Source organism: Caretta caretta, chromosome 23 (genome assembly GCF_965140235.1).
Source record: "Caretta caretta isolate rCarCar2 chromosome 23, rCarCar1.hap1, whole genome shotgun sequence".
Taxonomy (NCBI): domain Eukaryota; kingdom Metazoa; phylum Chordata; order Testudines; family Cheloniidae; genus Caretta; species Caretta caretta.
In genome coordinates this window covers 7,702,337-7,728,331 of record NC_134228.1, presented here as the reverse complement: position 1 = coordinate 7,728,331, position 25,995 = coordinate 7,702,337, and the positions used below count along the sequence as shown (strand labels likewise).

Below are 25,995 nucleotides of genomic sequence, written 5' to 3'. Positions count from 1 at the left end.
TACAAATGATCATGACTTGATCACATTTATAATGTGTATGCAGAATAAAGTACAGACCAGTAGTATATACAGAGAGAGTTGGTACTTTAAAGTGACCAGTTGCCCAGAGCTGGAAACAATTATGAGGCAAATCATCTGGAGGAAGAATTGAATCAGAAAAGTGGGAATCAAGAAGCCTAATCAAGGAAGAAGGCTGTACTGCTTAAAAACCAATCTGGTTTAGAGGGGAAACGACGGCAACTACAAAAAATAAATATATAACAAAAAGAAGAAAGGGGAAGTTGATAGCAATGAATATAAATCAGAACTTAGGAACTGTAAAAAATTGATAAGGGAAGCAAAGGGACACAAGGAGACATCTATGGCCAGGAGAATGAAAGACAAGAAGGAGCTTTTGAAATATATTAGGAACAAAAAGAAGCCTGACCATGGTATTTCTTCATGAGTAGATGGAAATGGTAAAATTATCAATAATAATTCAGAAAAGGCAGCAGTGTTCAACCAATATTTCTGTTCTGTATTTAGGGGGAAACAGATGATATAGTCTCATCATATGGTGATAACCCTCTTTCCATTCCACTACTACCTCAGGGTAGAAGCTACTAAATTCAGACATTCTTAAATTAGCAGGTCCAGATAACTTGGTTCCAAGAGTTTTAAAAGAGCTGACTGCAGAGCTCACTGGGGAAATTCATGAAGACTGGAGGAATGATAATGTTGTGCCAATAGTCAAAAAGGGTAAATGGGATCACCTGAGTAATAGGCCTGTCAGCCTGATAATGATCCTATAGCAAATTAATAGAATGGCCAATATGGGACTTGAATTAAAGCAGGGTAATACAATTAATGCAAAGCAACATGAGTTTATGGCAAACAGCCACAAATGAATGTGATGCCTTTTTCGATGAGATTACAAGCTTGGTTGATAAAGGTAATAGTGTTGACATCTGTAAGGCATGTGACATGGTATTGCACAACATTGTGACTATTTAATATTTTTATCAATGATCTGGAAGAAAACATAAAATCATAACTAATACAATTTGATGACACAAAAATTGGGGGAATGGTAAATAATAAAGAGGACAGGTCACTAATTCAGAGTGATCTGGATAGGCTGGCAAACTGGGCGCAAACAATATGTGTTTTAATATGGTTAAGTGTAAATGTATACATCTAAGAACAAAGAACGTCAGCCATATTTACAGAGGCAGTTACTCTGAAAAAGATTTGTGAGTCAAGGCAGATAATCAGCTGAACAGAAGTTCCTAGTGCAACACTGTGGCTAAAACAATATAGGAGGTTACACTACATGATCACAATGGTCCCCTCTGGCCTTGGAATCTATTAAAATACCAGTAGCTGACTGTATATGTAGCGAGGCCTGGTGTGTTGGTTTCTTCAGAGTTATTCCTGTGTAACAAGCCAAAGGTACAACATCAAAGACATGTTTTCAGATGAGCTCTTAAGAGAGATGTTGCAGAGAGACAAGATGGCTGTTCTACCTGGCAGGTTTAGAGGTGAAGGCTGTTGCAGGGATAGAGGTGAGATTGTGAGGAAGGGCTGAGAGGAGACACACAGTGGATGAGTTATATCAGGGTGACTGGCACAAGAGTATGGAGGAGGTGTAAGCAGAAGTCTTTTCTGGACTGGCTCTAGGATGAATGGGGATCCTGCAGGGGTGTCTGTGGATGGGTGTGTGACATTCTTTGCATTCTCTAAATACCGACACCATGAGTGAGAAGAATAACTAGTTTATTGTTCAGCTTGAATTCATAGCTGCACCATCAAGTCAATTGTTTTCTTCAAAACAACATGGCGCATCCTGCCCTAACAACCCCCACTGCCTTCAGGGGGATTGGATGGTGTAGAATCCAGGGCAGAATTTTGCCCTCGATCAATAATTCTTCAGGACCATCTCCAAATTCTCATATACCTGTTAACATTCTAAGAGTCATCTATTAAGTCTAGTATTTATATCACTATCTCGTCCTTCTTTTAAACAATGCCTTCCTGTCTCTCAATGTATACAATATACATTTCAACATCACATACACAGAAATCAGTTACTTTGTATGTTCTGCTTCTCCAAGCAGAAGAGGCAACTTGCACTTCACCCTCTAGCAAGCGTTTACGTCCTTATACAATTTTCTGTAAAGACTTATGACACTTTTAATTCGTAGTGGTTTAAGAGCTTCTTAATGTATTATCTTCTTCAGATTAATTAACCTCTCCATTTTTCTCTATTCTGTCCCACAATGACAAGTTCTAAGGGGTCATCTGCAGGAGACTTTGTATCTGTGAGCTCAGGGCGTGTTTATTAAATCAAAGGGCAGCCAACACATTATACACTTGCGAGGATTTTGGAGCTCTCTCTGCTTTTCTAATCACCTCTTTGTGGTGTAGGCACAAGGATGCACTATGTCGCCAAAGCTAAAATGATGGAAGAGTGTGTTCTTCTGAAAAATCAACGTAACTTTGTTTAATTTTCTGGTTCTCATTCATCTTATTCTCTCTTCATTCTGAGTCTTGTTTAGCTTTTTTCTTGGTGGGAAGGTTAATTTTCATCCCTCTTCTCAACAATTGAGTTGGTGACTCTCCCTCATCTACTAATGCATGCATGGAGCTGATTCAAAGGATTTGTAGCTTCTTCATCCACTTCTTCACCATCTGTACTAAGCTCTTGTTTAGCCCATTTGATCTAAAACGGTTAGAAGTTGAAATCATATGCTTAAAATCTACACCAACTGAAAGCTGCTTAATTTCTGTGGGGGGAACATTCTGTTCTAATAGCACTGAACACTTTGGCCCACATTCTTAAAGGTATTTTGCTATTGCTCTGCCCACTGTTGCAAAGTGTAGAACTATATTCACAAAGGGATATAGGCTCATAAATCCAACATTTTAGGCATCTCAGACATTCAAAAAATCACCACTCAGTTGCTACCTAAACCTAAGTCCCCACTAAGCACCTAGTTTCTACCAGTTTTAAATGCTTGCTCTGCCTGATTTGGAGGAAGGACTTAAAGCCAGGTTTCCCATCTTACTGGAAAATGCCCTAACCACCAAGCTATTCTGGGTTGGAGCCCTCTCCTGTTGGAGTGACTCCAGTTTGTATATTTACCAGAGCAGGGACTTGAACCTGCTGCTTCTATATCCTAGGCAAGTGTGCTAATCATCAGGCTATTTAGCCTCTCTCTTGTGTCCTTTGGCCCCAGGAATATTTATTTAATACCAAATGGAACAGATTCAACAGAAGAGCCAGAAAGAGCCACCCCAGAACACCCAATAGCCTGGTGGTATGGGCGCTCACTTGGGAGATGAGAGACCTTGATTCAAATCTCCGCTCCAAATCAGGCAAGGGTTTGAAAACAGGTCTCCCACCTCCCAAGCAAGTGCCAGAACTAGAGCCCTGCAAATCCATGGGTATCCGCTTTATATCCGTGGACTATTTCTGCAGATAGCAGTGCGGCTGGGGACACAAATTTTGTATCTGCCAGGGCTCTGATGGTAAGAGCCACACCCAGGGCAGGTGGAGCATCCACCGCAGCTCCCCACAGCTGAGAATCTCTCCCACCTGTCGGTCAGATCCTTAAGGCCCAGATCAATGGGAGTACCTTTGTGGAGCTGGGTCCTAATCCCTGCCCTTTCCTGTGCATTTCACTCCTGGCTGGCTATGGTGGCTCCCTGCTCAGCTTGCTGGCTTCTGAGAATCCCTTTATCAGGCACCTAACTCTCCCCATACAATGCTTAGGGAGCCTGGATGCATAACTTAGGGCTGTGAATTCCACTGGGTGGAAGGGCACTGGGGAAATAGGTGTTGAAACACCTAAGTCCCCTTTAAAAAGAAAAGGAGTACTTGTGGCACCTTAGAGACTAACCAATTTATTTGAGCATGAGCTTTCATGAGCTCACGAAAGCTCATGCTCAAATAAATTGGTTAGTCTCTAAGGTGCCACAAGTACTCCTTTTCTTTTTGCGAATACAGACTAACACGGCTGTTCCTCTGAAATAAGTCCCCTTTGTGAATCTACCCCAAGTGACTAAGATGGCTAATTCACACTCCCAAAAGTGACAAACACTTAAGACCCAGATCCTAACTCCTATTGAAATCAATGTCTTTCAATGATTTAGGCTGCTAAGTCACTTTTGAAAATGGGATTTAGCCATCTAAATCACTTAAACCCAGATTTTTAAAGATAGTTAGGTGCTTAACTCCCAGTGGAAGTTAGACACCCTAACTCCCCTTAGAAATCTGGGCCTTAGGCCTTGCAATGCTGAATGGAACACTGCCTAAATACCTTTAAAAATCTGGGTTTTTAATCTGGAATTCCATGTCTTACAAAGATACTTTCAAATGTTCACATTTCAGGGTGCAAAGAGCAATAATCAGTAATGAACTTCACTTGTTCTTTGCCACATGAGAATCCATGATGTCCACTGGCATAGCTGGGCCTGAATCAAGCAGTTCAGATATACATTCGAACCTCCGCAAAACTTCAGGGTATTCCAATGCAGGGTTTTGATTTGGCCCATCTCTGACCATTTGATAGCCTCTGTAGTATCAGACAGGGAATCATGGGTCTGTAGATTGTATCTCAAGTAGAACAAATAGCTTACTCACATTTGAGAAGCCTCTGGGTTTATTTCTTTTACATATGATTCCCAAATAGCCTCCCTGTAGCATTCACTGGTAAAGTCACTGGAGTATAATAGTTTTATGCCTATGAACAATCATGCCATTCACTGCTGTACATTTATATCTGTAACCTCCATAGTCTCTTGCTGACTGCTGTGCATTACCTTTGGCCATCCTTTCATAATTGTTTTCACTCTTTGTGGCCTTTCACTTGCTGTGAAAAGGGATCACCAAGCTTATATCTCCATGTCTCTCTTCCTCAGCTTCTTTCTCTAACGTAGCAAGTATGGATAGGGCATCAGCTGGCAACACTTCATTGCTATGACACAGCTTTTTCTCACATCTGTAGCTTTATCATCATACTTTGCACTCTTATAGAACAGGTAATATGCTATAGAGACCTGGGTCTGTTTCAGCCTCTGCTTTCTGGTCAAAATTTCTCCTAGCACTTAAGCAATATCCCTAACAGCTCTGTTTGTATTTGTCCATCTAGTTTCTGCATCTCTGTGACCTGAAAGCATAAACTGTAAACTGTCAGCTTTCTTCCCACTATTGCAAAATCAAATTGCGAGGCACCTATTAAGATTTGTATAGGACTTCAACTTATATAGAACTTTAATCCTGGCTCCTGTACAAGCATCTCTTTCAATTCCTTCCAGGTGTTTCTGATAACTGCAGGACCACCTAATTTTCATTTTCTAGCAGCTCACTCAAAGCTGATGTTTTTGTAGATGATAAAGTATAATTTTAAGCCAGTCCTAAGCTGGTAGCTAAAGATCACACAGGGAGTGCAGAAAACTGCTGGAGTTCTTGCCAGGAAGAGGGAGACAGTTTGCAGCTCATTTATGGTTCCCTGGTGGCAGTGAAGTGTTGAGTCGAGACTCAAGCTTTTCTTGCCTTCAGAACTGTCTCCCTGCTGGTGACTGAGCATTTTCAAATGTAGATGGTTTAACACAGTGGTTTTTAACCAGATGTGTATCCCTGGGGGTACGCAGAGGTCTTCCAGGGGGTACGTCAACTCATCTAGATCAATGTTTCTCAACTTGTGGGCTACGAGCCCCAGGGGGATCGTGGGATGGGTTTAAGGGGGTTGCAAGTACAGAGCTGGCATTAGGAGATGGCAAGCAGGGCAGTTGCCTGGGGCCATGTGAAGCTAAGTTACATGCTTCAGCCCTGGGCAGCAGGGCTCAGGCTTCAGCCCCATGCCGCGGGTCTCAGCTTCAGGGGTACAGTAGCCTGGAAAAGTTGAGAACCACTGGTTTAACACACAGCTCAAAAAAATCCTTAGAGTATGTCTTCACTGCAGAGTTAGCTTGGGTCATTAACAGCCGGGCGTGAGTGACCACCCTATAAATCCACACCCACATTACAGTGTCCTCACTGGTGCCTCGCTCCCCCACGTGTTGCTAGGACTTCTAGAGCTATAGCCCATGGTTTTTTGTGCTGCAGTAAGATCAGCCACTCGGATTTTTTCCTAGTGAATTGTGGGAGAACTTGTCAGTCCTTCAGGGCACACAGTCTTCCAGTGCCTTCCCATAATTCCACTATCAGCACTCGAGTGATTTAACCCGCATCTTCATTGCAAATGGGCGGGTTACCAGCCCAAGTGAAAGTGGTACCCAGGCTCCAACCTGCAGCTGTAGCCAGGCCAGCTAGCTGGGACAGAAGGCACAGTTAACTTGTGTGAGAGGGTTGTGTGGGAGGTGAGGTTAGGGGCAACACCTGGTAAGAGCGAACTCTGCAGCAAAGACAATACTCAAGAAGTTGCAGATCAGCTGACCTCAGAGGAAAGAGTTGGATTTACTTGCTCCACAAGGACTTTGCTGTAAATGGAATCAGAGCTTTGGTCTGAAGTTCATTCCAGCAGGCTGCAAACTGAAGTGAAGCAGGTACTTTTCCAGGCCTTTTCTATGATATTGTGGGTCCATACAATTCATTTGGGCTTTAAAGAAACAATGAACAATTCCTATCAGAAACACGTTAGGTCAAACAAGACAGAGAGATGCTCATACAACTGAATACAGCTGCATCTCTCCTGAGCTTAATTATCAGGTTTCTTTATCAACAATATGAAGAGGTACAACGTACAAAAAGGAAAAGGTTTCCTCCCCACGCCCAACGAAACAGGGAACAAACTCCAGGTGTGTTAACTCTGGAAGGCTGTTCTGCTTTGGTCTGGTCTGCTTTTCTTCGAGCCCTCCACACCCCAGTCACTGGCCTTAGCCCACTAAGGCAAAATAAGAGTGCTCTTTCACCAAGGAAGAGAAACTCTTGCCCTGTGTGAAGGTCATACGGACTGACATTCATCACACCCACAGAACCTCAAGGCTGGGAGGTTCATTAGCAAAACAGCCCCAGAAATGTATTTTGGCAGAGCTTGCAAACCCCACGAAAAGGGGCTTTCCCCTCGCTTTTCTCCTTTCTCACACAGAGAACCAGGTCTGGGGAACATGACAGCAATATGGGATAAGTGAGGAATTCTGGCTGGGGAGCGTGACAGCTCTGCTGGTGACTCACTGATGTCACTTCACCTCCCTTTCTTTATTTTTAAAATGTCCCTATCTCTCAAACCTGTGGGAGGCCTACTTCATTAGTGTGTGTGAAGAACCAAGATCCTTAAATGCATTGAAGTGCACAGTATTATGAAATCAGGAGGGAGATGTAAGGGAAGTATTACATTCCCCCAGCATGCACACGCACAAGAGGGAAAGTCGCTGAACTAAAACAAAAGGTGAACAAAGTGTGAGCTTTCCCCTGTTGAGGAGCTGTGCTCGCTGTGGTTCCTACAGGAAAAGCATCTCAAAGTGCCTTGGCAGTCCCTGCTCTTTAGGATACATCCACAAACAGGAAAAGAGGAATCCTATGGCAGGCTGGAGCGGTCCAGTGCCCGGGCTCAGAAGGACAAGCTGGAACGAGCCTGACACCCAGGCTCAGAAGGACAAGCTGGAGCAGGTCCCGCAGCCAGACTCAGAAGAACAGGCTAGAGCAGGCCACCTTGTTGCAGCAGGGGCACGTATAGATCTTGTCCCCTATGTGCGTTCTCTGGTGCTGGACGAGTGTGGAGCTCCGCGTGAAGCTCTTACCGCACTTAGAGCATTTGTAGGGCTTCTCGCCCGTGTGCGTTCTCTGGTGGCTGAGGAGGGTGGAGTTGAGGCTGAAGCGTTTGCCACAGTCAGGGCACTGATAGGGCCGCTCCCCCGTGTGGCTCCGCTGATGTCTGGTCAGGGTGTAGCTGCGGCTGAAGCGCTCCCAGCACTGGGTACACTGGTAGGGCTTCTCACCCGTGTGGGTTCTCTGGTGGGTCAGGAGATGCGAGTTCTGGTGGAAGCGCTTCCCGCATATGGTGCACTGGTAGGGCTTTTCGCCTGTGTGGATCCTCTGGTGCGTGATGAGGTGGGAGCTCTGGCTGAAGCTCTTCCCACACTCCGTGCATTTGTAGGGCTTCTCGCCCGTGTGGGTTCTCTGGTGCTCAATGAGGGTTGAGCTGCGACTGAAGCTCTTCCCGCACTCATTACAAATAGTCGGCTTCTCTCGCCGGTGAGTTCTCTGGTGTCTAATGAGATGTGATTTCCGGCCAAAGACCTTCCCACACTCCAGACACGCATTTGGCACCTCCCCTTTGTGGATTCGCTGCTGCTTTCCCAAAGCTCTCTCTTGGGGAGCAGACTTACCCCGTCTCTTCCCTGCAGGCTTTTGCGGCTGCTTTTCTGAGCTCTGCTGACTCTGGGAAACATTTGATTTGGATCTTCTTGATAATGTCCCATGAGGCTCCACTTTCTCAGGCCCTTCCGGCTGAGGACTGTCATCCTCTTCACTCTCACTTGCAATCTCATCATCTGCTAGGATAAAAAGAGAGAGTAACTGCCTGAGCTCAGGAAAAATGAACCCAGGGAAAGGGGAAATGCAAATAAATAAAACAATGCTGATAAACGTAGAAACTGGGAGCCAGGACTCTGGGCCCTTCCCAAGGGAGATAAGAGGGAAAGAGCTTTCGTCAGCTTCCTGTCTGAAAACCCAGAGAAAAGAAATGAAGGGAAAGGAGGGGCTCTTAACAGAAATCAGTCAGGTTGGTGGAATGCAGCGGTCTACCCTGAGGTCATGACAGCTGCTGGTTACACTAACGAACTAAAACAATGAATTTATTTGCGCATAAGTTTTCGTGGGCTAAAACCCAAGTGGCCATGCCCAAATAAATGTTAGTCTCTAAGGTGCCCCAAGGACTCCTCGTTGCTTTTACTGATACAGACTAACACGGCTACCACTCTGAAACCTGTCACCATGTGAGTAATGAACTAGCATATTGATCATACTGGTTCCTTAGATTCATAGCTATTAAGGTCACATGAGACCATTAGATCATCTAGTCTGACCTCCTGCATAACACAGGCCACAGAACCTCACCCAGCAATTTCTGCATCAAGCCCATATAATGAGCTATATCATATCTTTTAAAAAGATATCCAATCTCGATTTAAAGACTTCAAGTGATACAGAATCCAGCAGTTCTCTAGGTAAACTCTCCCACTGGTTAATTACCCTTACTGTTAAAATAACAGCACCATATTTCTAGTTGGAATTTGTTTAGTTTCAGCTTCCAGCCACTGGATCTTGTTATTCCTTTTGATGCTAGATTAAAGAACTGTTAACTATCGGAAACTTTCTGCTCATGTACACTCCCTTCTTGACAGTCTCTTTGATAAACTAAATAGAATGAGCTTCTTTAGCCTGTCACCATAAGGCAGATTTTCCAGACCTCGGCTCATTCTTGTAGCTCTATAGTGAACCCTTTCTAATTTTTCAACATTCATTTTGAAGTGTGGACACAACAATTGGACACAGTATCCGGTAATGGTCTCACTGATGCCATATACATAGGCAACAGAACCTTCCTCCTCCTAAGTGATATTCCCCTACTTATGAATACAAGGATTGCGTTCACCCTCTAAGCTACAACATTGTACTAGTAGCTCTTGTTCAATTGATGATTGATGATTTCTTGATGATTTAACTGGGAATTGGTCCTGCTTCGAGCAGGGGGTTGGACTAGATGACCTTCTGGGGTCCCTTCCAACCCTTATATTCTATGATTCTATGAATTGTTTATCTATCACTATTTCTAAGTCACTGCTTTCCAGGATACAGTCCCCTAGTCTATAAGTGTGACCATGATTCTTTGATCTTCAGTGTGTGACCTTGCATTTGGCTATGTTATTTACCACTCCAACAATTTGTGTCACCAGCAAGGATTTTATATTTTCTTCTGTTAGTATATAGGTCTGTTTGTTAGCCTGGGATAGAATTTGGGGTTAGACTTTTTGATACTTTTATATTAAAATGTGTAAAAAAGGGACAAAGGCACTGTGATGTTGCTTCTGCCTAGTCAGATGGATTTGTTAGTACAATGGGAACAGATAAGAGCAGTGAAAGTGTTACTCAAGAGCACACTTTAAGATTGCCTTGAGATAGGGGTTGAGGCAAAGTCAAGCAACCAGTTGGGAGGGGCAATGGGTCTGGGGGGAAAGGGGGAGGGGAGGTATAAATAACTAAAAGACCAGAGAAATGCCAATCCCTGACTGGAGCACAACCTCACACCTGGCCCCTCCCATGGGGTACAATGATTTTGTATAATGCCTTTTTTTTTTTTTTTAATCACAATGTCACAGACTTGAAGGCCAGAAGGGACCATCATGACTATCCTGTCTGACCTCCTGCATGTTACAGGCCACAGAACTTCGCTCGCCCACCCACTCCTTTAATAGACCCATAATCTCTGGCTGAGTTACTGAAGTCCTCAAATCATGATTTAAAGACTTTCAGAGAATCCACCATTTATTCTAGTTTAAACCAGCAAGTGACCCATGCCCCATGCTGCAGAGGAAGCCAAAAAAAACCAACCCAATCTCACCTGGGGGGAAAATTCCTTCCCGACCCCACATCTGGCAGTCAGTTGGACCCTGAGCATTTCAGCAAGAACCAACAGCCAGACACCAGGGAAAGAATTCTCTGTAGTAACTCAGAGCCCTACCCATCTAGTGTCCCTCCACCAGCCATTGGGGATATTTGCTACCAGCAGTCAAAGATGGGCCACATGGCATTGTAGGCAGTCTCCTCATACCATACCCACCATAAACTTATCAAGCTCAGTCTTGAAGCCAGTTAAGTTTTTTAGCCCCACTGTTCCCCTTGGAAAGCTATTTCAGAAGTTCTCTCCTCTGATGGTAAGACACCTTCATCTAATTTCAAGCCTAACCTTGCTGATGGCCAGTTTAGCCATTTTTTCTTGTCTCAACACTGGCACTTAATGTAAATAACTCCTCTCCCTCTCTGGTATTTATGCCTCTGATGTATTTATAGAGCACAATCATATGTCCCCATAGCCTTTGTTTGGTTAGGCTAAACAAGCCAAGTTCTTCGAGTCTCCTCTCATAAGGTAGGTTTTCCACTTCTTTGATCATCCTAGTAGCCTTTCTCTGCACCTGTTCCAGGTTGAATTAATTTTTCTTAAATATGGGAGACCAGAACTGCACACAGCATTCCAGATGAGGTCTCACCAATGCCTTGTACAATAGTGCTAACACTTCCCTATCTACTGGAAATACTTTGCCTGATGCATCTTAGGACTGCATTAGCCTTTTTCACGGCCACATCACACTGGTGGCTCATAGTGTTTCTGTGATCAACCAACAGACCCAAGTCTTTCTCCTCTGTTGCTTCCAGCTGATACGTCTCCAGTTTATAGCAAAAATTCTTGTTGTTAGTCCCTAAGGGCATGACGTTGTGATATTAAATTTAGTTCCATTTCTATTACTCAAGTTTTCAAGGTCACCCAGATCTTCCTGTATGATATTCCGGTCCTCCTCTGTATTGGCAATATGTCCCAACTTATCCACTTTTCGTGCCAAGCTCATGAATGAAAATATTAAGTAAGATTGGTTCCAAGACTGATCCCTGAGGAATTCCACTCGTAACCTCCCTCCAGTCTGACAGTTCACCTTTCAGTATGAACCATTGTACTCTTTTCTTTACCCAGTTCCTTATTCACCTTTCAATTGTCATATTAATCCCCATCTTCTCCAATTTAATTAATAACATCCCCTGTGGAACTGTATCAAATGTCTTACTGAAATCCAGGTAGATTAGATCTACTGTATTTCCTTTGTCTACAAATTCAGTTATATTCTCAAAGAAAGAAATCAGGTTGGTCAAGAATTATTTACCTTTTATAAAACCATGTTGTATTTTAGCCCAATTACTGTTTACCTTTGTCCTTAACTAGTTTCTCTTTCAAAATTTGTTCCAAGACATACATTATAGAAGTCTAAGTATATTATGACAATACAAGGGCCTTTATAAACCAAATATGTAATGTCATCAAAAAATGATAAAACTTATTTGACAAGACCTATTGTTAAGGCTGTGATGGGTTCAGTCACAGAGACCCCCTTGGGACTGTCACCTGATGTGCCGAAACTACCTCTGAGCCCGTTTTCTTTGCCAGCTTGGGACTCCAGAACCCTGTCTTGTTGAGCCAGACACGCTAGCCTTCTGCAACACAGACCCAGGGTCTGACCCACGCCCCCAAAGCTGCAGACTTAACTGAAAACAGCTCAGCAAGTACTCTTGTCTCTAGCACCCAGCTCCCAATGGGATCCAAACCCCAAATAAATCTATTTTACTCTTTTTAAAGCTTATACAGGGTAAACTCATAAAGTGTCCACCCTCAAAAAAAAAAAAAAAAAAAAAATAGAGAGATATGCACAGCTGTTTGCTCCCCCAGGTATTAATCACTTACTCTGGGTTAATTAATAAACAAAAGTGATTTTATTAAGTATAAAAGTAGGATTTAAGTGGTTTCAAGAAATAAAAGACAGAACAAAGTAAGTTGCCAAGCAAAATAAAACAAAACACGCAAGTCTAAGCCTAATACATTAAGACACTGACTACAGGTAAATCTCACCCTCAGAGATGTTCCAATAATCTTCTTTCACAGACTAGACTCCTTCCTAGTCTGGGCCCAATACTTTCCCCTGGTACAGTCCTTGTTAGTTCCAGTTCAGGTGGTAACTAGGGGATTTCTCATGACTGGCAGCCCTCTTTGTTCTGTTCCACCCCCTTTTATAGCTTTGGCACAAGGCGGGAATATTGTCTCTCTCGGTCCCCACCCCTCCTTTTAAATTGAAAAGCACCAGGTTTAAGATGGATTCCAGTACCAGGTGACATAGTCACATGTCCTGTGAGACCCCAACCCTCCATTCTTCCCAGCCTGACTCACAAAAACACAGGAAGGCGGGCAAGTAAACAGAGCCATTTACAACCAATTGTCCTAGTCAATGGGAGTCATCAAGATTCTAAACCACTATTAATTACCCACACTTTGCATAATTACAATAGGACTTCAGAGTTATACTTCATATTTCTAGTTTTAGATACAAGAATGATACATACATACAAATAGGATGACCACACTCAGTAGATTATAAGCTCTGTAATGATATCTTACAAGAGACCTTTTGCATAAAGCATATTCCAGTTACATCATATTGACACATATAAACATATTTTTATAAAGCATATGGAGTGCAAAGTCACACCCTCCTCCTGAACATACTGCCGGAGTCTTGGACACTGTCCATGGTGGAGGCAGTACATGTAAAACCCCTGTTTGTCTCTGGTTACACACCTTTCCAGTACCTTTAAACCCTGTGATGTCATTCCTAGGTGTTCTCGTGAAGTTTTGGGTTCCTAGTCCCTGGGTGCCTGAAAACATGTTGGGGGCGGAGGGGGCAGTATTGCTAATAAAATGCAGACAGCATTCTGGAGTGCAACGTCCCAAAGGCTACATTTTAGTCACAGGTATTTTTAGTAAAAGTCATGGATAGGTCACGGGCAGTAAACAAAAATTCACGGCCTGTGACCTGTCTATGACTTTTACTATGTACCCCTAACTAAAACTTGGGCCGGGGGACTGTGCGTGATCGGGGGGATGGGATGGGGGTGCTGCGGGTGCTGGTGGCCCAGGACCCCTGCTGGTGCTGGGGAGGAGGCGGGCGGTGGTGCGTAGCCCAGGACCCGCACTGGTGCTGGGGGGTTTGGCGGGGCTGGCAAGCTCCCTATCCAGCATGTCCCTGTAGCTTGGGGCTTTGTGTGCTGCTCCCTCCACAAATGGCAGTTCTGCAGCTCCCATTGGCCAGGAACTGCAGCCAATGGGAGCTGTGGGGGCGGTGCCTGTGGGTGCGGGCAGTGTGTGGAGCCCCCCTGGCCACTCCGCCTAGGAACTGCAGGGACATGGCGGTGGGAGCCAGGGACTGCCACCGCTCCCCCTCGCCCCCCAGGTAAGTGCTCACACGCACCTCAACTCACTGCCCCATCCCTGAGCCTCTTCCCACACACCCAAACTGCTGCTGCTAGCCCAGCCCCTGAGCCAGCACCGGCTGTTGCCGAAGTCATGGAGGTCATGGAAAGTCATGGAATCTGTGACCTCCGTGACAAGACACACAGTCTACTATCCATAAAACCATGTTATGCTACAATCCTTTAATTATTTACTGAGTCCCAGATCAGCCTTTCCATGATTTTGTTTGGGACAATGTCACACGAACTAGCCTATATAGTTCATAGATTGCAAGACGAGACCACTGTGATCATCCAGTCTGGCCTCCTGGATAACACAGGCCAGAGAACCAGGCCAAATGATCATATCATTTAGAAAAATATCCAATCTTGATTTAAAAATTGTCATTGATGGAGAATGCATCACAACCCTCAGTAAATTGTTCCAATGGTTAATTACCCTCATTGTTTAAAATGTATGCCAATTTCCAATCTGAACTTGTCTAACTTCAACTTCCAACCATTGGATTGTGTTATTCTTTTCTCTGTTAGACTGTTCCCCATGTAGGCACTTATAGACAGTAATCAAGTTGCCCCTTAACCTACTCTTTGTTAAGCTAAACAGATTGAGCTCGGAGTCTGTCACTATAAGGCAGGTTTTCTAATCCTTTAATCGTTCTCATGGCTCTCCTCTGGACCTTCTCCAATTTATCGACATCCTTCCTGAACTGTGGACACCAGAACTAAACGCAGTATTCTAGCAGTGGTCACACCTGTGACAAATACAGAGGGAAAACAGCTTCCCTATTGCTGCTCAAAATTGTATGCATTCTAGGATCACATTAGCCCTTTTAGTCACAGCATTGCAGTGAGAGCTGATGTCCACCTGATCATCTACCACCACCACCACATCCTTTCCAGTCATTGTTTCCTGGGACAGAGTCCCCTATCCTGTAAATATGGCCTACATTCTTCATTCCTAGGTGTATACATTTGCATTTAGCTATATTAAAATCCATATTATTTTACCAAGTGATCCTATTTATTCTTTTAAAATATGGTTACATTAGCTTTTTTCCAGTCCTCTGGAACTTTCCTGGTGTACTAAGATTCATTAAAAGTCAACATTAATGGTTCAGAGAGCTCATCACTTAATTGTTTTAATTACAAATTGTTGGTCCTGCTGGTGTAAACATGTCTAATAGTTGCTGTTTAACATCCTCCCTAGTTACTGATAGAATATAAAGTATTTCATTATCACGCTAAGCTGTGAATATATCATTCTACTCCTTTCTAAATACAGAACAGAAACATTTATTGATACTTCTGCCTTTTCTGTATTATGATTGACAGTACTGCTTTCTTTATCTATTACTGGATCTATATCCTTTGTAGAATTTTGTTCCTGACAGACAGATATAAATAAATCTCATTGTCCTATTATCCTGGCTACATATTTTTCATTGATCCCTTTAGTTTCCTTTATCATCTGCATTTCCTAACTGCAGACTAGGACTCTTTGCCAACAATTTACTCATTTTTTCTTGTATCTGTTTTTTACTCCTGCTTTCATTTCCCTTCTTTATCTGGATATGTTTATTTCACTTTTAACCCCTTCTAGCCTTAAAATCTATTAACAAGATGAAGTGAGACAGAACTATGGTGTTTGCAATAGCTTTGCTGGAATTCCAGCTTTATACTTGGCAGGGAGATGTTTTCTCAGTTGGTTTAACTTCTTCCTCACCTGGGTGGGTGTCTTTTGAGAGTTTCCTTTCCGTGAAGTCCTGGAAACTTGGGACCCAAAGATCTTCCCATTTTGCCATTTGGATGAGCACAGCAGAGTCAGCGATTCCACTCACTGCAAAGCAAAGAAGTCGGTTCAGTATTCCCCAAATAGATTTTACCTGCCGTGGCCCATGATGTAGGCTCATCCCTTTCATGGGTGGAGGTTGATATGTATTTGCATAAATGGGAAAATGGATACAGAAACTAGGCATTGCTAAACTTGATCAGACTCAAGGTCCATCGAGTCCAGTTCCATGTCTATGCCAGTAGCCAGTAAAAGATGGGGTTTTGTGGTAAGAACCCCACAGTAGCAGATATGGGACAATCTGCCCCCACCCTTCCAATAGGTCTCACAGAATCACAGAAATGTAGGGCTGGAAGGGATCTAAAGGACTCATTTAGTTCAGTTCAGCCCCTCCCCAGCCCTCCCATGCAGGGCCAGGTATACCTAGACCATCCCTGACAAGGGTTTGTCCAGCCTGTTCTTAGAAACGAACCTTGGAAGCCTGTTCCAATACTTAACCACCCTTATAGTTAGAAAGTTTTTCCTAATATCCGACCTAAAACTTCTTTGCTGCAGATTAAGTCAATTACTTCTTCTCCTATCTTCAGTGGACATGGAGAACAATTGATCATGATCCTCTGTATAACAGCCCTTATATATTTGAGGACTTCTCATATTTCCACTGTCTTCTTTTCCCAAGACTAAACATCCCCAGATTTTCCCCCCCAACATTTCCTCATAGGTCAGCCTGTCTAAACCTTTTATCATTTTTGTTGCTTTCCTCTGGACTCTCTCCAATTCAAGTGTGGTGCCCAAAACTGGGCACGATATTTCAGCTGAGTAGAGCAGAACAACTACCTCCAGTGTCTTACACACAGCACTCCTGTTAATACACCCCAGAATGATATTAGTGTTGTTTGCAACTGCATCACATTGTTGGCTCACGTGATGATCTCTTACAATATCCAGATCCTTTTCTGCAGTACTGCCACCTAGCCAGTTATTCCCCTTTTCGTCTTTGTGCATTTGATTTTTCCTTTCTAAGTGCAGTACTTTGCACTTGTCTTTATTGAATTTCATCTTACTGATTTCAGACTCCAGTTTGTCAAGGTCATTTTGAATTCTAATCCTGTCCTCCAAAGTGCTTGCAACCCCTACCAGATTGGTGTTGCCTGAAAATTTTATAAGCATACTATCCACTCCATTCTCCAAATCGTGAATGAAAATGTTGAATAGTACCAGACCCAGGACAATGTTACCCCAGTCTGACAATGAAACGCTGATAACTAGTCTTTGAGTTTTGTCTTTCAACAAGTTGTGCACACACCTTACAGTAAATTAATCTAGACCACATTTCCCTAGTTTCCTTATGGGAATGTCATGTGGGTCTGTGTCAAAAGTCAAGCTATCTACTCTTTGCTCTTAAGCAAAGTAAGCAGTCATGGGATAAGAGGGAAGGGCTTTTCATGGATCAGTAAATAGTTAAAAGACAGGAAACAAAAGGTAGGAATAAATGGACAATTTACACAGTGGAGAGAGGTAAATAGCGGGGTCCTCCAAGGACTGGGACAAGTGCTGTTCAACATACTTATAAATGATCTGGAAACGGAGGTGAACACTGCACTGCAGACAATACAAAATAACTCAAGATAGTTAAGTTCAAAGCTGACTGCAGAGTTACAAAGGGACCTTACAAAACTGGGTGACTGGACAACAAAATGGCAGATGAAATTCAATGATGGTAAGTGCAAAGTGCTCACTGGAAAACATAATCCCAACTACAGATAAAAAATGTGGCGGTCTAAACTATTTGTTAGCACTCAAGAAAAAGATCTTGGAGCCACTATGGAGTTTGTGAAAACATTAGCTCCATGTGTCGCCGCAATCAAAAAAGCGGACAGAATGTTAGGAACCATTAGGAAAGGGATAGATAATAAGACAGAAAATAGCCTAATGCCACTACATAAATCCATGATACGCCCACACCTTGAATCCTGCATGCAGTTCTGATCGTCTCATCTCAAAAAAGATGTATTACAATTGGAAAAAGTTCAGAGACAGGCAAGAAAAATGATTAGGGGTATGGAACAGCTTCCATCTGAGGAGAGATTTAAAAGACTGTTCATCTTAGAAAAGAGGTGACTACGGGGGAATACGATAACGGTCTGTAAAATCAAGAATGGTGCAGAGAAAGTGAATAAGGAAAGTGTTATTTATCCCTTCACACAAAAAAAGAAGCCAATGAAATTAACAGGCAGCAGATTTAAAAAAAAAACGTAGAGAAGACTTCTTCACACAGTGTTCAGTCAACTGTGGAACTCATTGAAAATGGATATTGTAAAGGCCAAAAGTATAACCGAGTTCCAAAAAGAATGAGATAAGTTCATGGAAGATCGGTACATCAATGGCTATTAGCCAAGATGTAAAGGACGCAACTCCATGCTCTGGGTGTCCCTAAACCAGTGATTGCCATAAACTGGGACTGGACAACAGGGGATGGATTACTTGGTAATTGCCCTGTGTTCATTCCCTCTGAAGCATCTGGCACCAGCCCCTGTTGGAAGACAGGATACTGGGGTAGATGGACCATTGATCTGACACAGTATGGCCATTCTTATGTTCCATAGGCCATAACCCCATTAAAGAAGGAAATTAGTTTGTTTTGGCATGATTTGTTATTGACAAATCCATGTTGGCTATTACTTGTTACCCTATTTTCCTTTAGGTGTTTACAAATTGTTTAATATGTATTCCTGTATCTTTCCAGGTATCAAGTTAGACTGACTGGTCTATAAATCCTCACGTCCTATTTGTTCCCCCTTTTAAAGATGGACACAAACATAATGCCTTTCTCCAGTCTTCTGGGACCTCACCCCTTCTCCACAAGCTCTTGAAGATAATCACTAATGGTTCTCTAAGATTGATTCATCTAGTTCAGGGGATGGCCAACCTGAGCCTGAAAAGGAGCCAGAATTTACCATTGTACATTGCCAAAGAGCCACAGTAATCATCCATAGGCTTGATCCTAAGGGTACATGATGCATCCCATCATCCATCGGCTTATGGTACATTTCATCAGTCCCTGCCAACTTGAATACATCTAACTTATCTAAATATTCTTTAACATGTTCTTTCCCTATTGTGACTTGTGTACCTTCCCCCTTGTTGTTAAAATTGTTTTGAGCATCATAAGGCAACTTTTTACAATATCTTTGGGAGACCAAAGTGTATTAAGTGTTGTGGCAGGTTGCCACAGTCGGTGAGGCCTACAAAATAATGGGCTTAAAACAATTCTATAAACTCTGCTACCCTGACCTAAAACCAGGGTTCGCGGACAAAGATCATAGAGATAAAACTGTTGTTGGGAAATTGGCAGGCCATTATGTGGAGAGTCAGCCTGGGTTTGATAGAAAACCTAACAATGAAGGGATGGGATCAGATCACAGGGACTGAGCGCAAGCAGAGGCCCACATGTGGCAGCAGGGAAGCCCTGAGATGGGTGGGACAAAGGAGTGTCTCATCTGTGATCAGCCATGTCACTTTGCCTGGGACTGTCTGCTCCGCCCAGTGCGATGCTCAGAAAGCCAGCTGCAACCCCAGCCTCACAGAGTTAACTGGGTGACAATCTCCAGAGGGAGGGAGTCACATAGTACACTGATGGCATACAATGTTCATGCTGAGCCAATCACACCCCAAACTACTGCCCATATTTCATGCTGCACCCTCTTAGGTGCAGACCAATTGGACCCTCAGTGGGATGGAAGGTGGCAGTCAATGGGGAGACATTCATTGAATGGAGAGATACCAGGACCAGGAGAGATACCAAGAGAGATAGTTAAGCTCCATGTCCTGAAACCCCATCAAATGCTCTCAGGGTGTGAAACGTGGCTAAAAACTCCTGGTATAAGAGCCTTCACTCAACCTACACCACAGGTTTCTATACAGACTCAGGAAGGCTTGGGGCACAAGGGGTAAGTGTACTGTCAGATATTCCATATTCTTTGCTTTGGGGAATAATATGGCTCTAAAAACAGAAGGGATGAATCAGACCCCCTCTGCTAACTCCAGGCCTTCAAGGGACTGTGTTATCATAGAATATCAGGGTTGGAAGGGATCTCAGGAGGTCATCTAGTCCAACCCCTTACTCAAAGCAAGACCAATCCCCAATTTTTGTCCCAGATCCCTAAATGGTCCCCTCAAGGATTGAACTCACAACCCTGGGTTTAGCAGGCCAATGGTCAAACCACTGAGCTATCCCTCCACCCCACAATGCTAACAGGAGTAGCTGAAAAGGTGGTGTTGGGGGTGGGAGAAGGGAAGGGTCATATCCACCCTGCCAGTATCCAAGAGGAATCAGATTACTTTCTCAGTATATGCAAACAAATACCAGAGGAGAGGGTGGGTGAGATAGCCGCCTACTCCAGGGGACAGAGTAGCAGCTGTGTTAGTCTGTATTCGCAAAAAGAAAAGGAGTACTTGTGGCATCTTAGAGACTAACCAATTTATTTGAGCATAAGCTTTCGTGAGCTACAGCTCACTTCATCGGATGCATCCGATGAAGTGAGCTGTAGCTCACGAAAGCTTATGCTCAAATAAATTGGTTAGTCTCTAAGGTGCCACAAGTACTCCTTTTCTTTTTACTCCAGGGGAGTGAGGAGACCTACTGAATTAAAGGGAAACCCTCTGGGTCCTGAAGCCCAGGCCAGGGAAATAACTTCTCCGACTACTCTTACCAGGGAGCCAGCGGAAGTACAGAGCATGGGGATGACAGTGACTCCAGCCAAAAGTAGGGACACTGAAGCAGCTGCAGTGCACTGCTCAATCTATCCAAGGGTGGGAAATGCTCAAGCGTAAGACAGCTGCTTGGGAGATGACAACAGTAACTACAACCAGCAAAGAAGGGGAAATTCTCCCCAGAGTCTACGACTGCCTGACGATCTGTCAAAATGTAAAGGACCCTGAGCCTGCTGGAGGAAAATCTGTTGCACTCCTTGACTCAATATACAGAGATGAAAAGGCCACCTCATTGGGACGGGGGATCAATACTCCTCCCATTCCCCCATAGACGCTGAGGTAAAGCCACAGGAGTCCCCGGGGCCCCAAGAGCCTGAGAAGGTGGCCAGAAAGGAATTTGGCTATGGGGGATGTTTCAAGACTCTCTCTTGTCCAACCCCTCTGCTGTAAAAGCAACGTCTGGTTGAGAGCCACTTCACAGGGAGGCAGCCCTGCTTTATTTCTCTCTTTTGTCCAAAGAGTACATGGGGACTCAACTCACTGCCAGAGGAACTGATACCTTGAGGGACAAAGGGACACCACACACCCTCCCTAAAAACCAGATGGAAGGTGGGGGTGGGAGGACCAGGTCTCAAGTTCACACCCAAAGGTTTTGGGGGAACAAGGGCAAGAGGGGGAAAGCAGGAGCTCCACCCTCTAGGTTCTAACAGGAGAAATTATATAGGATGATTGTTAAACTGTACAGTTTTTGAGGGATGTATGCTGACTTGCTAGCAGAATGTTTATTACATGCATAGGTGAAATATTAACTTATGAAAGGTAATGGCTTAAACTCCATTCAGGGAATAAACCTCTGGATTCCTCTAGGATGCCAGTCAAGCACCACAGTTACACCCACTTATTTAGGGAGAAGATGAGACAGACAAGGCAACTTCCTACAATATCTATGGAAGACCATATCATATTAAGTATATAAATGGTTTATGTATCATTTGTGGGCCAGGGATTGTATACACTCCATGGTGGGGAGATGGATACCACAGCTCCTCCAGGAAGTGAAAACAGTAATAAATGATTAAGGCAAATTGCTCATGTTATAACATCTCCAGAGAGGTACCACTGCCTAGGGAAGCTCATATATTCTGATTCAAACCGGATTCTACACAGATCAACAGACAAAAAGGGGACTTCTGGATAAGTAGCCCAATAAATAGTAACTTCCCCCCATTTTATCTAAAGAATGAACGTTCTTTGCTTAGAAAGAGCTGTGTGATTGCTTTCTCTCCAAGGACTATGAAAGTTAAGACAGGCAGATGATTTGCTGGGGACATCACAGCGTAATCTAGGGAGATGTGCAGCCTTAAAACCCCTGGTGAAGAGAGAATAAGACATGCATGTCTGTCCAAAAGAGGTGATGTCTCAGAGCCAGAAACTTTTAAGTGGGTGCCTTGAGGGACCACAGAGAGGGAGTACCGGTGCAGTTACCTTGAAACTGACAATATGGTCACAAGTAATCATCTTAGTTAAGAATGTCGCAAAACACAAATTAAACATCTCAGCCTTCTTGATGTCACCGGTTATTAGCTTTCCTTCCCTGCTACGCAGCGGACCTACACTTTCCTTCACCTTTCTCTCCCTCTTAATGTACTTTTAGAAACTCCTCTTATTACCTTTGTATGTCCCTTGCTAGGCATAACTCATTTCCTGCCTTAGCCTTTCCGATTTTGTCCCTGCAGGCTTGTGCTATTCTTCTCCACATCCCCTTAGCAATCTGTCCATATGGCCACTTTTTGTGGGATTCCTTTTCGATTTTCAGCTCATTCCCATGCGCCTCATGGAGCCATATTGGCCTCCCCTTCCTGCTCCTTCCTTCTGATCCAGTCCCATTTGCCTCCTCCTCTGCCAGACCATTGCTCCTTCTCTTTACCTAAGTGTGCCGGGGGGAGGGCGGGGTGCCCCGGCAGACCGAGGGGGGGAGGGGAGACCGAGGGGGAGGGGGGGGACTCCCCAGCCTGGCCCCCGGCAGACCGGGGGGGAAGGGGGGGTGCCCCGGCAGACCGAGGGGGGGAAGGGGGGCTCCCCAGCCGGGCCCCCGGCAGACCGAGGGGAGGAAGGGGGGGCGCCCCGGCAGACCGAGGGGGGGAAGGGGGGCTCCCCAGCCGGGCCCCCGGCAGACCAAGGGGGAAGGGGGGGCGCCCCGGCAGACCGAGGGGAAGGGGGGCTCCCCAGCCGGGCCCCCGGCAGACCGAGGGGGGGAAGGGGGGGCGCCCCGGCAGACCGGGGGGGGCAGACCGAGGGGAAGGGGGGGCGCCCCGGCAGACCGGGGGGAAGGGGGGGCTCCCCAACCGGGCCCCCGGCAGACCGAGGGGGAGGGGGGGCGCCCCGGCAGACCGAGGGGGGGAAGGGGGGCTCCCCAGCCGGGCCCCCGGCAGACCGAGGGGGGGAAGGGGGGGCGCCCCGGCAGACCGGGGGGGGCAGACCGAGGGGAAGGGGGGGCGCCCCAACCGGGCCCCCGGCAGACCGAGGGGGAGGGAGGGAGGGACCTTCTCCCCTTTCCCCTCCGGGGGGGGGGGGGGCTGCAGGCGCCCTTTAACGAGGGAGCCCCCGCCGTTACCGCCCCCACTCACCGCTCCGGCCGCGGGGGCTGCGCGCAGGGGGAAGGGCCGGGGGCCTCCGGGGTCCCGGAAGCGGCTTGAGACGGCGGCTTCCGGTGGGGGCCGGAAGCTCCCACAGCGCGGCCCCGCCCCCCCCGCCCCGGCTGCGGGGCCGGTTTTAACCCATCACGCGCCGGAGGCCCGCGAGGCGCTTGAGCGTCCCCGGAGCCCGGGGCCGGGATGCCCGAGACGTCCCAAGGGAGTTGCTTGTGTGCAGGGCTGGCTCTAGGGTTTTTGCTGCCCCAAGCAAAAAAAATTTTGGCTGCCTCTGCTTTTTTTTCCTGCCCCCGGCTCCACCCCAGCTCTGCCCCTTCCCAAGTCCTTCCCCAAATCCCCGGCCCTGCCTCCTCCCCCGGCCCTGCCACATTTCTTCTTGATACAGCACCAGGACTCTGATTTAGACCTCCAGGGCAACATCTGCCTCCAGACCCATGGTGTGGCTTTAGTGCTTTCAAAAGTGTAAATAAATCAAACCTCTCCATCCCAACTCTGAGAGCTGGGAACAGACTAGTGCCAGAGAAATCATCTTGCTGAAACTAACAGAAAGTGCATGGCATAGCGGGGCTGGATCGATGATGTGGAGAAGAGGAAAACAAGTGGAAGGAAATTCTAGCCCTATTAAAGTCAAAGGGAAAACTGCCATAGACTTTTAATAGGGCCACAACTTCACCCCTAAAGATTTTCTACAGGGCCTGGCTGACTGTAGAGAGCTTGGGGTTGGCCTGTGGAGATGATCTGTGGTATGCTCAAGCTGTATGGCTTGTTTAAGGCCTGTTAAAGAAGAGGCAGTTAAATAGGCCTGGTTTGCAGATCCCATTCCCCGCTCACTGAGTATGGCTGGCAAGGGACTTGACTCATCCCCCACATACAGGAGTAAAGCATGAAGGGTTGTGAACAATTATTCTCCAACATTCTTTATTCAGACTGACAAATGACTAGCAAACAAAGAAGACATCTGTGCCTTCTCCTGGGTTAGATGTACACCCTGTCTCACGGTGTACTACCAGCGTACATACAGCTATCAAAATAAATATTTTCTTGTATAAATTATGTAGTTTAAAAGTGTGTTTCACTATGGATTGGATACTTTACATGTATTTACAGAAATCACAAGGCTTTGCTTTATTTGCTTGCTTAGTTTTGTTCTCTAAAAACAAAATTGCTATATTTCAGCTGAGACAATCATCATATTACATCAATGCACCCTCTTCCATCGGTTTTTAAGGCCAGAAGGGACCATTGTGATCACCTAGTCTGACCTGAATAATAACATGCCAGAGAATTCCATTCAGTAATTCCTGCAGACAGCCCAACAACTTGTGGATGAGCTAGGACAGATTGTTTGGAAGGACTTGATTGCAGTCTATGTGTACCCACATATGGAGAAGATATTTGATAGGAAAGGGCCTTTTAATCTAGCAGGCACAATCATAAGAAGATCCAATGGCTGGAAGATGAAGTCAGCAATGCTCAAACAGGATGTAAGACACACATTTTGAACTATGAGCATAATTAACCATTGCAACAGTTTGCAAAGGAATGTGAGAAATTCTCCATGACTTGTGTCCTTTAAATTCACATCTGGGGGTAACATTTTCAAAAGTGCCTAAGTGATTTAGTAACCTAAATCCCATTTTCAATGATATTATGGTAAAATTTTCAAAAGTACCCAAGTAATTTAGGATCCCACTCCCCACATATTGAAAATGGGACTTAGGCTCCTAAGTCACACAGGCACTTAGCAAAGTTTTACCAATTGTCTGCTAGATTAAATATCTTCTCATGTAGAGGCCACGGTCAAATCACGATGTGACCTTCTTTTCAATAGGCTAAGTAGATTGAGTTCTTTTAGTCTCACTGAGATTCTTATAGCTCTTTTCTGAACCCTCTTTAATTTTTCACCATCCTTTTTAAAGTGTGGGCACAAGAACTAGACAAAGTATTCTAGGACTGCTCTCCTCATTGCTTTATACCACCTCCCTCTTCCTACTTCAAATTCCCCTACTAATACATCCACATGTTGTGTGATCTCTTTGCCACAGGATTGCACTAGGAGGTCATGTACACAAATCTGTACATCTGTGACCTAAATTTTCCATTTCCATGCTATAATATTATATTCTAATTCCTGACAAGTTCTATGCAATGAAATCAAGAGAGCCTTTATTTGAATGCACGCACTCAGCGAGTCGAGACTGATCATTTAACCTTAACTTTGTATTTCCTGATTGTAACATGCTTCCTCAGCAGTGCCCTGCCACAATGGACAATGGGAAACCTGCAAAAAAAAGTTCTTTAACAGAATCACAGTTCTCTGCTCCTCCTGGGTGAGTGTAACATCCCCATAGGGGCAGCACTACTCCACAGAGGGGACAGGCTGCTGGTGCTCCTCAGATCTGTACCAGTGGAAGATAAACAGTCAAACATCCAAAGGCTGGGAAACTGATTGTTGGAACAACAGAGAAAACGAGAGTATAATAAAGTAGTAAAAGAGTAGAAAAACTTGGGGACGGAGCTTTGTGTAGCTTTAAATCAGCAAAATAACCGGCCACATGATGGCATTATAAGGCAAGAAATGAGACACTCTGGTAGGTGTTCTATACAGAAGCCTGACTGAGACTTGTTTCACTCTATTCATCTAAATACAAAGGGAGAGAGATGCAGAGATGGAGCTAATAGGTGACTATAATGTTAAAACCAGTAGAGAGCTATAATTCCATGCACCTAATGCCACACTACGACACCTCATGCCTACGGGCTGCGCAAATCACTGATGCCAGCTTACGTAACTCATGGTGGTGCGCGTGCACACTCAGCTCATACCTTCACAGCTGATCATCATTCGACCA

The 25,995-nt window shown here is 44.9% G+C and overlaps 1 protein-coding gene across 1 annotated transcript; it reads right to left on the bottom strand.

Moving 5' to 3' along the window:
• Positions 1-1,738: 1,738 nt before the first annotated feature.
• LOC125629101 (uncharacterized) lies at positions 1,739-23,249 on the bottom strand. Its single transcript, XM_048834389.2, has 3 exons — positions 23,120-23,249; positions 15,714-15,827; positions 1,739-8,478 (listed from the first exon to the last, which is right to left on the bottom strand). Exons 2-3 carry the CDS (start codon positions 15,790-15,792, stop codon positions 7,607-7,609), a joined length of 951 nt encoding a protein of 316 aa, XP_048690346.1. The 5' UTR covers positions 15,793-15,827; positions 23,120-23,249; the 3' UTR covers positions 1,739-7,606.
• Between the last annotated feature and the right edge of the window lie 2,746 nt (positions 23,250-25,995).